The sequence below is a fragment of the Nothoprocta perdicaria genome, unplaced genomic scaffold, assembly GCF_003342845.1.
Source record: "Nothoprocta perdicaria isolate Ctin4 unplaced genomic scaffold, notPer1 scaffold_273, whole genome shotgun sequence".
Classification (NCBI taxonomy): Eukaryota; Metazoa; Chordata; class Aves; order Tinamiformes; family Tinamidae; genus Nothoprocta; species Nothoprocta perdicaria.
In genome coordinates, this window is record NW_020455503.1 from 126,342 (window position 1) to 141,222 (window position 14,881).

At 35.1% G+C, this 14,881-nt stretch overlaps 1 protein-coding gene across 1 annotated transcript in view; it reads right to left on the bottom strand.

The window, feature by feature from the left end:
* Positions 1-14,881, bottom strand: part of FER (FER tyrosine kinase) — a 140,884-nt gene that overhangs the window by 40,042 nt on the left and 85,961 nt on the right. Inside the window, exons 13-15 of the mRNA XM_026040981.1 lie at positions 11,293-11,349; positions 7,400-7,515; positions 5,795-5,889 (exon numbers count right to left, since the gene is read on the bottom strand). Of these exons, the coding sequence (XP_025896766.1) occupies positions 5,795-5,889; positions 7,400-7,515; positions 11,293-11,349 (268 nt within the window). The remainder of the gene's footprint in view (positions 1-5,794; positions 5,890-7,399; positions 7,516-11,292; positions 11,350-14,881) is intronic.

Here is a 14,881-nt window from a genome sequence, read left to right on the forward strand (position 1 = left end):
TATCCCACCTTTAACAGATTAATTTTCAAATTAAGTCGAGCCTGTTCTAACTTCAAGCATTTGGCAAACTGCAACATATGGATTCCCCTAGGATTTCTTTTCCCTCCCTCCAAATCATTAGTAACACTCATTTCACTTTAACTTCTTATCTTTCTAGGACAAACTAGAAAGAACACATTACACAGATATAGAACACATTACAGTACATTACTAAGGGTTACTGTATCAAATTGTATAATCACATGGAATTCATATTTTAGATTAGAAAAATACTGGAAAAATCTCTCAGATACCATCTTTGCAACAAACCTTATCAGACAGATTATACCATCTTTTACAGAATGGTAAGAAAAAAAGAAGACTGTTATAGAAAAAAGAAGCTTACAGTAACCAGATTTTTCCACAGTATTAACAGGTTTTAATATTCTGTTCTGACCATCAGAATTTTTTGAAAGGTATGAAAATTTTGGTCAGCGTTTACTAAATGGTGAGCTGCACTCTGCTTTTACTGTAGCTGATCTGTATTATTTCCACTCCTTAAATGCAGAATTTACAATTCACTGCATGATCCTGCTCTTACAGTAAAATTTATTTCATTCTCCTGTAAAACACAATATGCTTTGTTTGGCATGGGGTTAGCTCTATTTTAATACAGCATTTGAAATATTTTCACGGTCAGTGGAGACTCAGGGGAAGAAACTGGCAATCAAAATATCTTTCCCCCTCTGTTCGGCGGTCTCCCTGGATCAGCATCAGTCAGCAGAGCCCTCACACATGGCATTCTCTCACGGCTTTGCTGCTAGTTGAGGTGTGGGGTCATAAAGCCACTTTCACTATTTGAATAACAACCTGCATTGGAATTGTACTCCCCCACTGGATGCATCTCACTTCATGTGCATGTGCTGTGAAGGTCATCAGCTAATGATCAACAAACAAGCGTGCTGTGACTTCCTGGGCAGAGAAAACTCTGCAAAATCACATTGAGCTGCATCCCACAGCAAGTGCTCTCTGGCTCCAGACACCCTGGTACATGTCCAGGGGGGAGATTCACTGATTCGTCACCTGTATAATCCAGAAGTCAGCACATCTCACTGACCACAGGCGTGTGGATGGGTTGATGGCATGACTGTATACACTGTCCAGGCCTATCCTTAATTAAAATAATCCTAACGGCATGCCAAGGGCTGAAGAGCAAGGGCAATATGAAAACAGAAAAATGTGAGCAGTTAAGCACACAACAACGGTCAAACTTACACCAGAAATGCACAGTGAGTGCAAAATAACAGCCACAAAATGCATGGGTTTTCCTTTCCGCAAACTTTTTGCTTTGTCACAGTCTTTAAATTATTTTCAAAATGATAATTGAGGCTATCAATAGGAAAAAGTCAGAACTACTGGGCAGGAAGAGGCTATGAGAAGATCCTCACTCAAATGTTGCAGTACAAACAATATTTCCCAGCACAGTTTCCTTAGACAGCTAAAAATTCACATTAAAAAAGCCTGCATTATTGTAAAATTTAAGTTAACTAAGTCAGGTAGTCAGGAAACACATTCAAAGCTACACAGTAATTTCAATTTGAGGCTTTGAAAGGATGTTGGCACTCATCCTTTTCTGGTAATATTCCTAAGTTATTTAGGTAAGACATAAAAAAATCAATTATTTGTAACAGTGCTTTAAAGGTTGTTGTGAATTTAGCCATTACACAATCACAAATCAACTTTTTCAAACCATTTACATCTTGCTGAACTGCTTTTCCACAGCAGTTATCTAGCATAACTCAATCCCACAAATATGAATTTTTTATAGATCTCTTAACATACAAAAATTATCTCTCGTATGAAGAGAGGCTGAGTGAGCTGGGCCTGTTTTCCCTGGAGAAGAGAAGGCTGAGAGGGGATCTGATTAATGTGTATAAGTTCAGGAAGGGAGAATGCAGGGAGGAAGGGGACAGGCTGTTCTCACTGGTGGCCAGCGATAGGACGAGGGGTAATGGCCACAAGCTGAAACACAAGAAGTTCCGTCTGCAGGTGAGGAGCAACTTCTTTCCTGTGAGGGTAACAGAGCAGTGGAACAGGCTGCCCGGGGAGGCTGTGGAGTCTCCTTCTCTGGAGATCTTCCAAACCCGCCTGGATGCCACCCTGTGCCACATGCTGTAGGTGTGCCTGCTTGAGCAGGAAGGTTGGACTAGATGATCTCTAGAGGTCCCTTCCAACCTTGAATATTCTGTTATTCTGTGAAATATATAAAATGTTACTGTGGTAAAGGATAAAAGATAAAGGAACTTAATGACTATCTTGGCAATTTTGGAGGTTTGGAGAGAGGTGGGGAGAAAACTTGTTTTTAAGGTTCTTTTAGTATTGCATTTTAATTCTCACCGTAAAGTCCTGAATGATTGTTTCATGTCACATCTCTTCTATATACATAATTCTAAGTATTTATTAAAGACAGCGTTGGTGCTATGTATGTCTTGGGATCTGTTTGTAAGTGAGAAGTAGTATTTTATTTAAAGATTTGTATCAATTAGAGAAATGGTTGTAAGAAAGCAGCCAAAATGATGTAATAAGTAATTTCCTAAACAGGGAGCACATACCTCCCAAATTAATGCTCTGCAGGACACTGCCCAAGGATTTCTTGTTAGCAGGTAACCACTACCACCTACTGAAATACTTATCTGTGGTACGTGTTTCAGAAGAAATGAGCAACAACTCACAGAGTATTCTCTATTCAAAGAAAAAATTATTTGTCCTTCTAACTTGAAGAATGGTGCTACTGCTTATCTAGAAAACAAGATAACACAACTCTTAAAATATTCCCCCTTTTTTTCTATATTAAACATTTTTCTTGGTCTCATGTACTGCTGGATATAGGTCGCTATTTTTGTTTAATGTAAGATGTTTATATGTTTATCTTGTGACTGCCAATAGGTATATTTGATTAGATCATCATAAAATATCTCTTGTTAAAGTATTTGTTATAATCTCTAAGTCCTCAGAAGAAATTCTTTTTTAAACAGTTTATGAGACTCTGTGAATTTGTTACAATAATAATCTGCTGCTTACTTTTAAAAATGTAAGAATCTTTCTTATGTTTTTGACTTAGTGCATAAAATTTCATCTGCAGCACTTCTGTGACCCACAGAGCAAGGCAGAAAGGAGAGGAAATGAGCCCAGTCTCTCATAGCCCTGCTAGGAGAGCAGTGATGGCAAGAGAGGATGCATTTCCAACACAGAGTAAAGAGAAATTACAATAAAAACAGACAGACACACACAAGATTAAGATATTTCATTCACTTTTTCATGGATGATAGGCAGGGAAAAAGATAACACAGCCTTTCTCTATTAATCTGCTGTGACTTGGTATTGGGTAGATATGTGAAGTTAGTTCAAAATTACCATCAGCAATCTTAAAAGAAAGTGAAATGTAAGCAAATGATTTTTTTTTTCATTAACAAACATAATTCCTGATTTCCTTTTTCATTTTGGTTAAACGTCTCCAACATGCTCTGCTACCTTAGCTAATTTTCTTGGTTACTGCTATGCTGACCTGAATTTTCCTTATGAACATGATCCTTTCCTTAGGAAGCATGCTACTTGTTATGTACTGTAAACACAAAAATTAAAGAAACTGCCCATAAAAGATGACAATCTTTGACAACTGCTTTATTTCTCTAACTCATCTGGAATGTTTCTGTGTCTAACAATGGCTGCACAGATGATCAAGTACAACCTCGCTAATCTCTGTGCTGTTTTCAATGACGACTTTATCCATATGCACAGGCCTCAATTTCACTTATGCTAGGACAACAGAACAACCAGACCTTGCTCTTTAGAGAGAATTAATAACCAAATCCTATCTCTACATGAAGTGCAAAGTTTCCAGAGCAATTTAAAATACCTGAGAAAAGTAAAAACTCTGAAATGAAATTTGAATCTGAACTGAAAAGCAGGTTTAGCCACTTCTGAAAAACTGAAACTGACATCGAAGAATCTTAATAGAAACAGCAAGCACCTTTCAGGAGACAGGCCTTTTGGGGAGAAAATCAAAGCAGAACAATCGCACACATTGAACAAGACAGAAAAAAAGTGCACATTCTGCATTTTATGGAGCTGTTTCTAGTATTTTTTTCAGATAAAAACTGATATACAGATTTATGAATCATGTATTTTAACAGTTATACATTCACAGAATACATTTTTAATCTAAAACACTCAATTTTTAATTATTAAAAAGAATGTTGCTTAAACACCTTCAAGCTTAAACATGTGTAAGACAAAACACAGACTAAAAACATGATGAAAGCTGACAGCTGAGTGAAAGCCAACAAGTCTATCAACCTTTTTTTCTTCAAAGGAGAGCATTTAGGACCAGGTCAAAGCACTAATAATTATCACTTTAGATATCTATCTCATCAAACTTGCTATTCTAGAAAACTAGTAAAATTAGGATTACTGCTTTTCTGAACTCATCTTCAGTGTTTTTTTCTCTTTTTTATTCTCCATCCATTTCTTCAGAGTTGACGTCCTTATCTCTTCTGGCTGATTTGGTCAGGCTTGTGGTGTGCTGGCCAAGTTTTTGCTCTCAAAAGAGCACAAAAAAGTGTGATAGCTTGAACCTCGTAAAAAGCTATTGAGGGCATGCAAGCATGGCAGCTAGCCAGAGGACTTAAAACCCAACAGAATAGGATTAGAATTAACAAGATTCTTGCGAAAGCAAAGCCAGGAGAGAGAAGAATTTTTGGATGGTTTTGGCATGGTAACCGGTCGAAAACTTTCACTAATATCTTCTATAATTGCATTAGGAGTCTATTCCTACAGCTTTTCCTTGCCTCTGAGAACCCTGAATCAGAAAGATAAAGGGGTTAGAAGATGGGGATTTATATTTATCAGCAGAGATGTCTCGAGAAGCTGATTACCAAGTATGCTTGTCTCAGGACACTGCTTTTAAGTCTCCATTTTCATAAAGTTAATCACATGGGCAAATATGACAGACTAATATAGTAAAATTCAATATAGGCAGACTAAAGACTAAAGTCAGTACTCTAGAATTATAAACAGCATTTACAAAGTCTTCATGATATTTTTATAACTTAGAAGACAAAATTAGTGATATATAAAACAAATATGCTCATACATATCAAGCACTATTACAGGCTACTAAACCCACATGTCCCCAGATGCTGAGAGAACCAAAGAGCAACAAAACTGCCACAAAGCTGGTAACATTTCAGCAATCTGAAACCCTGCAACTTTTGGGGAATAATGTGAACCCCAAATTCCAAAAAACAAATCAAGAATAACTGATAAACTGAATAGTTTTTCCAAAGAATATATTCTCATAAAGACAAAACTACATATTAGAAACAGAACCCTATCTATTACAATTTATACTACCAAACGTAATCCAAATTTGAATCACTGAAACTGAAACACTCCCCCATGCATCTACATTAAATATAAGCATGATAGCATTCACAATGTAACTCTATTTCATATTTGTAAAGTATCATGTTCTTTATTTTCAGAAAAGAAATGAAGACACAGCAGAAAGACCTTGGAGCAAATTTTGCTGTTTCGAATGCTTACAGAAAAACTCACAACAGACTTGAATAGCTCACTTCATTCCTAAATTGGTAGAAGCAAACATCTACAAAGATTTGCAATCATTGCAAATTTTGAGAGTGAATTTTGAGATCAGTCAATAGAATAGAAATAAAAGCAATGAGGAAACAATACCTTTTGCATGATGGAAACATTACATACTAACATATGCCGTGAAAAAAGAAAAAAAAATTACCTGGAACAAGTTCCATAACGATATAAATAGGTTGTCGTTGTGTGCAAACTCCTATAAGTTTTACAATATTAGGATGATCATATTGTTTGAGTATTCTGCAAAACATACATTTGGTTATATTAATGAATGTCATTGTACAAACCAATTAAGTGTCATATGAAAATATCTTAAACACTTAATGTTGTTTTAATTGAACATGTCACTAATGCTATTGTTAAAACACAGAATAAGAGATGAACCATCATTCTTTTGAAACTGAGGGCACATCAACTCATTTATAAATCAAGATTGAGAACTACATTATTTTTACAGTAATCCTACAACTGGCTTACCTAAAACCAAAATAAAAACAAAACAAAATAAAAAACCCTACCTGACAGGCTTGGCATTTCTCAAGAACCCTTGCAATTAAATAGCTGTTCAGTGGTAAACCAGTAGCAGAGTTATGTCAAAAAAAAAAACCAAAAAAACCCCCACACTGTTCAAATCATACTCATTTCAATTTTATTCTACATAATTAATACAATAGGTTTTAAAACAAAATAAAGACAGCAATTTTAATTTGGGATCACTAAAGAAAAACAGTTGCAAGTTCTTGCATATTGCTTCAGTAAGAACATTTGCAGCCTAAAACCGCATGCTCTGATTTACGAGTGGAATAAAGGGCTAGAAAGAACTCTAGAGAGAGAGACTTAAAAAACTTTTTTTCTTTTTGTTCAGTTTACTAACTTAAGCTTTTTCTCCTGTGACCAAGAGTACAACAGCAGCCTACTCAGTACATACATTGTGAAATATAATGCATTTTATTAGAAGTACATTTGCAGTAGCTAACTGAACCTTTCAAAAATATACCAAAGCTATAATGGCTGACATTAGTTCTTCCTATAATTTATTATACTTCTCCACATTACCACACTATTTTTTGGTAAACATGAAAACACAGCATTTTCCATTAGAAGTAGAGTGCAAGACAATTTAAATAATTTATACTGCATATATGCAAGATAATGTATTTATTTGCATATACATACAATTAGCCCATATTCAAAATACATGGCATAATGTAGCATGACTGACATTTGAAAAACATGTTATGCAATCATATGCTGTCTGAAACAGCAAAGAATCACTATTCTAAAGTGGATCTTTCTTCCAAAGTAAAAATAGCAATGAAACGTGTACTATAACCTGGCCAGACCAGAAGACTTTTTATTCACACATGTGAGAAGGTAGGTTTTATGACTGATATAAGCACATTTAAAACAACAACATCTCCTTATCCCAAGTCACATAGCATATACTCCATTTCTAAATAGAAGCAATCATAGTAAGAGAAATTCGTTTTTACAAGCATGGCCCTCATTGGTGAAGAGGTGGTTTAAATAAGCTCATATGTTGCTACATCCATAAGCTAAAAAATGTCTATTTTTAGATACTGAGGAAATATTTGAAGCATGTATTGAGCCAGAGAGAAGAAGGGAAAAGGGAAGTTTAACAATTGCTTCTTTAAACTTTGGAAGGGTCCCTTTTTATTAATCCATTCAAATAAACCTTAAAAAAACCCTTAAAATAAATATATATCTTAATTAATTTTAGAGATCCTACCTGGCTTCTGACAGAAATTTTATTTTCAGTTCCTGTGGAAGGTCTTCTTTACAAGTTTTTACAGCAACAGGAGTCTTATCCTTTAATGTTCCTTTATATACCTCACCAAAATTACCCTGAAATCAGGAGCAAAAAAAAAGAATTTCTATTAAACAAAGCCTTCACAAATATCCAGAAAAATACTGCAGATTTGATTTCAGAAAGCATTTGAATTTGGACAGCCTTTTACACTGTTTTTAGGAAGTTGCATTACGTTTTCTTCCAGTATCTTTGCCTCTAAGACATTTCACCAATATGAATTCTAAATTGACTTTGTTGGGAAGGGGGAAAAGAGCCAATTCTGTAATTATGATTTTTTGTAAGACATCTTTTAAAGCCAAAAGATACTGACAGTAACATTTTCTTTCTTACTGTTATTTGCTCCCTCTTTCATTTTCCAGATGTTTTATTTCAACCATGACTCTCAACTAATGTTTATAAGATACCACAAACATAATCTGTGAAACTAAGACAAAATATTTTAAAAACACATAAACATTCTTACATATATAAAGAAGGAAAAAAGCAAACTATGAAAAATAATAACACAACCTTAATTCTGACTGTAAATTAGAAGAAGTGAAAAAAAGTACTTTTTTCCCCCAAATTGATCAAGTGCCCCACAACGTATTTCTTACAAGCTAAGCTGATCAACATTGTTCTATAAAGACAACGTTGAGTGCACAAAGTACACAGTCCTTCACATTTGGACAGAATGCAATCCCTTTACCCTTTTATCTCTTTTAAAAAACACATTTTTTCAGTTTAAGTTGTATATTTTTTCATTTTTCAAACAATGACTGAAATAATTAGAAAAATAGTACTTGTATTTGCTACTTAGGTAGGAAAAGAATGAAAACTAACTGAGAGACACTGATGAAGTGTATTAAGAGATTTTAAAAAACCACTGGGTTGTAAATGAAACTAAAAATTTAAGATCTCATTTTCTTTTTTAGTTATGTCAGGTATATTTCCATGAGCTTCCCTTCCATGTGCTAGTATTTGGAACTGCATGTAAGTTCAATGAAGAGCAAAAGAACTCTGCAAACATCTTCTTTTCTTTCCCAAATGACAAAGTTGTGTCAGGGTGGAGATCAGTGGTGCAAAGTCTGGTGGCGGTGTCCCCCAGCGGTCAGTCTTCAGCCCAGTCCTGTTCAACTTATTCATCAAGGACCTGGATGAAGGGCTGGAGTGCTCCCTCAGCAAGTTTGCTGTTGACACCAAACTGGGAGGAGTAGCTGATAGCCCTGAGGACTGTGCTGCCATCCAGAGGGACCTGGACAGACTGGAGGACTGGGCGGCGAGAAACCTCATGAGGTTCAACAAGGGCAAGTGCAGGGTCCTGCACTTGGGGAGGAATAACCCTGGACACCAGCACAGATTAGGGGTGGACCTGCTGGAGAGCAGCCCTGCAGAGAGGGACCTGGACTTTGTGGTGGACGACAAGTTGACCACGAGGCAGCAGTGTGCCCTGGTGGCCAAGAAGGCCAACGGGATCCTGGGGTGCATTAAGAAGAGCGTCTCCAGCAGGTCGAGGGAAGTGATCATCCCCCTATACACAGCCCTGCTGAGGCCACATCTGGAGTACTGCGTCCAGTTCTGGGCTCCCCAGGACAAGAGGGATGTGGAGCTGCTGGAGAGAGTCCAGTGCAGGGCTACGAGGATGATCAGGGGCCTGGAACATCTGCCCTGTGAGCAAAGGCTGAGGGAGCTGGGTCTGTTCACCCTGGAGAAGAGGAGGCTGAGGGAGGACCTGATCATTGTGTATAAATACCTCAAGGGAGGCAGTGAGGAGGATGGGGCAGCCTCTTTTCAGTGGTGGCCAGTGATAGGACTAGAGGAAACGGCCACAAGCTGAGGCATCAAAAGTTCCACAGGAACTTAAGGAAACACTTCCTGACAGTGAGGGTGGCAGAGCCCTGACACAGGCTGCCCAGAGAGGTTGTGGAGTCTCCTTCTCTGGAGATCTTTAAAACCCGCTTGGATGCCGCCCTGTGCCCTGTGCTCCAGGTGACCCTGCATAAGCAGGGGGGTTGGACTAGATGACCTCTGAGGTCCCTTCCAACCTTAAGCATGCTATGATTCTACCATAAGTTTTCCTTATATGATGCACTTGAATGCTTTAGTGCCAAAGGAAGGAAGATTGCAAAGGATGAAATTAGACCCCCACAGATGAAAAATAATAATGCCATTATTTTCAAAGGAAGAAATTCAGGTGCCTAAATGTAGGTCTGCAATAGTATTTTGTTGTACATCCGTGGATAACAGTAACAGAGCGAGCAAACAACATATCATCTAAAACAGTCATCCCCAAATGTTTCTAAAACAAAATTTCTAAATGGTAGGATGCTACCTCTGTTAGGTAAAATAGCAATAGATGCTCCTAAGCAGCTGAATCACTCCTAATATTCTTTCCTTTAAGTTTCTGTTTGGAAGTACTTAACAGAAAAACTGAATCTACTTTAAAAACTACTTAGGTTTTAAAAATATTTTCTTGATACAGAACACTTCATTGCCATTTTATATATGATTTTCAATATAACATTTATTTTATATTACTTTCATTTTGTAGAGTATTAACAGAGTAGACAGTAAATGGACCATTCATTTTTAAACTGAAAAAAAATCTTCCCCTTATTAAAGTCTGCATCTTCTTCTGCATTAAACTTCTATGATTTTGCTATTCACCTTTTTCAGGCCACTCAATACTTTATCATCTCTCATATTTCTCATCTCCAGCATGAATGGCAGCAGTTTATTTAACACTTTCTCACATGGATACCATCCCACACCTTTGATCATCCAGTCATTCGTATTTTTTCTAGTTTGAATATAGCTTTTTAGAGGAGCATGCATAAGAGTTTTATGTCATGTATGCAGAAACTTGTTATTTAATTCATTATTTTTAAAATAACTCTTAACTACATTTCCTTTCATAATTGCTTCTAAGCACCTTCTTGTCTTTATTGAGGCTAAAAACTGTTTTGCACCAAAATAAATAAATAAATAATTTTAACTGCGTTTACTCATCAAAGCTAATTCATATTTCTTTTTTGTAAGACAAGACCTTTAATGTCTGAATCATTTTTTTTTATGCTGGAATCGTCTTTATTTTTCTTCCTTTGAGAAGTTTCTGTTAAGAATGTGAAACTGGCACTGCACCTGTATGGCATTTTATGTGGATGTAATTCTGTCTATAGAGACCTTATACTTCCTGTCAACTTACTTAAACAAAGAGATATTTATCCCAGGAAACATAAGGTAGTAATTACCCAATACAAGTATTATACTAACAGGTGCTGAGCAGAATTTGTGATAAGAAGCCCACCTTTCATATGAAGATAAGAGAGAACTACCTTGGTACAAGTAACTTGTGTAGTGTTAACTACTGTGAAGATACTCTTTGTTCACTAAGACATACAGAGGCAACAAGCATTTGTTTTAACAAGTTTGGTTAAATCATGCTATTATCAGCTTTTATTAAATCACCCTTTATTTGAAACTATTTTGCATCAATATTTTTTCCTTTGTAAAATTCAGCAAAGTAAAATAGCCATGTAGTGCTTTACAGAAACCTAGCTAGCTTTGTGATTTGGTTTCAGGCCTTCCAAATGATAAAAATATGCATGCTACAGTTAACGCTTTCAGCAATAAAACATTTAGCTGCTATCATTTAGCTGCAAATATGATTTACATTTATTTAAAAGACAATGCTATTGTTGCATTGCTGAAAAAGAACTAGTATTAAAACTGCATACCAGAGTAACTTAAGAGATAAGGAAAAGAGAAAACATATAGATTTCATGACTAATATATACTTAACTAAATGTTATTTAGCTCTCTTGCTTACGTACTTTGCCCAGTAATTCTCCCAGTGTGACATCTTCATGATTTAGAACCCATTTCTTATCCTATGAAAGAAAAGGAAGAGTTTTCAGTCTGAGTCAGTGTCTACATCATTTAATATACGTTCCAGACAGTGGAAAAGGACCTAAAGAACCATCTTATTCAGCTCACTTAGTAAATAGCATGGCAAGAAGTTAACGATACAACAGCCTGCAAAACAGACTTTAGAAATCTCACTACACAGTATGATACTAAAATATACCATATTGCAAATATCTATTACAAGACTAAGCCTGCAACATAGAAGTATGCCTATGCAGAAGACAGTATACATTTTTCATAGCATTTACTTTTCACAAAAGCTCCCAAAAGCTCTTGCCAAAATGACTTAAATCAAAATCAGGTACTTCCATTTTAGAATACACAATACTATATTGCAAGATCTCAAAACAATTTTGCTCCTAGGTGTACTGAAAAAGCAATCCACTGTTCTAAACATGAATTAGACATGCATTTGCATTTTGTAAAATCTTTTGTGGTAGTTTTATATATTATTGTAAACTACTGAAAAAGAAAACATAACAAATGACAATTATAGTATCCAACAGTGCTGATAACCAATATTACAAATATTCTTGAAACTTCCAGCTATGTGAAAATTCTAATTAAATACTTAATTAAAATATTATTGATGGATATTGTAAGTCTATACCATACGATGAAAAAAATGTTTATTATTCTTCATTTTTAATAGTCTGTTAGCACCTGAATTTCTAACAACCTTGCAGACAGTGCTACTATCCATCATGTTGCTGGCAGTATTCTATTTCAAGCATTCTATATTGTTTGAATATGGAGCAATTAAAAAAAAAAAGTATACTGCCAATACAACAGATCACTTTAATCACTTAAATCTCACAGAAAACCAAATCAAACATCTGGCTTTGTAGGATGACTTATTTAACAATGTTAGTTCTACAGGACCCTGTAAGACTGGGCGCCATTGATACTGAAAATGCATTGATTTCAGCACCTAAACAAACCGAAACTACAACACAGTATTAACAACTTCTAGAATGCACAGTCCTGGATCAAAGCTGATTCCAGAACCCTCACATCAGAAAGCTGATATGAGAAAAATGTACACAAGTGAACCAAGTCCTCTCCTAGTAATTTTACTACATATTATTGTCTATTCCACAGGATAAGGTTTGGTTAATTTACAGAAATTAAAAAAAAAATAATGAAAAGTTTAGGGAATTTATTAGAATTACGATGCTTTAAAGTTACCTGTTTCCTGTATCCTTTTACTTTCAATTAAGCTCTGAAATACATTATGGTTATCTTCTGTTACTACACACTAAGAGTGAATGTGGTTTACAACCAAGTTTTTAAAGAAAGTCCTCATATTTTTATTCAGGGAGTTAAAATAAGACACAGTAACTTTATGTGGCTACCTAAAATCAATATATCAGTTGTAGTTTAAAAGCAGCTGTTATTAAACATTCCTGTACCAGCATCAAGGAAAAACAAAAGAGATTTCACTTTTACAAATGTTGAGGATAGACTGAAACATTTAATTTAAGAAACAATTTTACAAGAATTCCTAATGGTCTGGATTGTATTGTTCCATTTGCTTTCCAGAACAAAACAACAGTTGGGGGAATTATTACTGCCATTTTATTATCCAGATACAAAAATCTTAACATATTAAAACAATTTTTTCAACTGAAAAAATGCAAAAGAAAAAGACCTCTTAAGGTATTTCATTCACAAACATTCTTAGCACATATTATAACATTTATCAAAGTGCTTTTTCTCCTGGTGTTCTTTATAAATGTCAATTATATTTAAGCCTATGCCGCACAAAGTATGTTTCATAGTGATTCATCCTCATTTCTGCTAATGTATGTATTAAACTGTTCCACTTAGATTATTAAAACTAACAGCTATTTGCTATATTGCTAAGGTCACTCACAGTATTTGTAAGCCTGTAAATGCTGCCCGCTTTCCAAGTGAACCACAGCATGCAAATATGCTCTCACAGATAATCATTACATCAGAGAACAACACATAATACATTTTATCATAGGTCAATATTTCACTCACTATTGCAAACAGCTTTACAGCATGAAATGATCTTATAAATGAAACAGAAGCCTATGCTGCCTCATTATTCTTTCATGAAACTGAAAGACTGTTGAGGTTGCAGCTTCTAAGAGCTATGTTTACTATACAAAAATACATATAAATATTTTAACCCCCTGATTTTTAATTTGGTGCATCATAAGGCCATTAACTCAGGAATGACAATGTAGAGTAGCTTCTCAAGCTTGCAGCATCTTATATGTTTAACAAACTAACACACACATCTGCTAGATATTGGCCAAGAGAGAACTTAATAATAATTGTTAGTATTGAGTAGGAAAAATAAATTATATCATACTGACCCACTCAGCCTAAAATTTTTTAAGACTTTGTCTTTCTCGGTTTAAGAGAAAGATAAACAGGAAGAGAAAGCTTACAGACTTTGTCTTCAACAACTCAGATTCTCAATGAACAGACTGTGCCTTGTATTTTTCTTTACAAGCTCCTCCATATCCTGCTCTTGTCAAATCAACCTTCAAAATCCATACTTCTCACTCTTTGAACTCTCCCATACACTTTCCACACAAAATTAGAACATTTCCCTTTCAAGTTCCTTCTCTGTTCTTTGCTGGCAGAAAGCATAGAACAGATCAATTTTCATCTGAATTCCAAATCAGTTTTAGCTGTTGAGCTTTTCAAGTTTACTTTTGCTTTATCTCAGATAGCTAATAATCTGTATACTGAAGAGAGTAAAAACTTTTGTCTTTCTCTGTTTCTCAGTGGAGCACTGACTCATTTATGTTTGATTTATACAGCTGTAGATAAAGAAGAATAGGAAAAAATGTGAAACAATTTACTGTGCTTACCTCCAAAATAGTTCATTTGAGAAATGGACTTAAATCATTCACTGGAAATCACTAGATTATAGAAAAGTTTCTATGCTCAAACAAATTTTCTCACTACCTACCTCATTCTCCATCATGAATATATAAGTTTGCTTATAAGTTAAGTTGCTTATATAAACGGGAAGCCTTCCCTTATAAACCAGAAAAAGTCACTTTAAATTTCTTCAAAGAGCTGTAACATATATTAGCAAACTTGGCACATCTCTTAAAAATTATTGCAAATTAAGGTAATACTGTTTTCATTATAAGATATTTGCTCAAATATATAAATATATAAACATCAATTTAACTTCCTTGTCTGTATTTTACTAGTGTTTTATTTTATTTTATTTTTAATCGGAGTTGTTGCAACACTTTCCAATGATGAAGTTCTTCTGGGAAGATCAAAATATAAATTAGAAAGTCTATCTGGTAAGTAATATCAGAGTGGTCTAAGGAGTATACATGTCAAAGCATCTCAAAATATTAATCCATAATGCAAGAAGAAAATATTGCCTCAAAACATGACTAGAAAATAATGACCACAGATTTTAGTATTACTTCGGATTTGACAACTTCCAACATTCATTTTGTATTATTTTGCTGCTATTGCCTTTTAAATAGT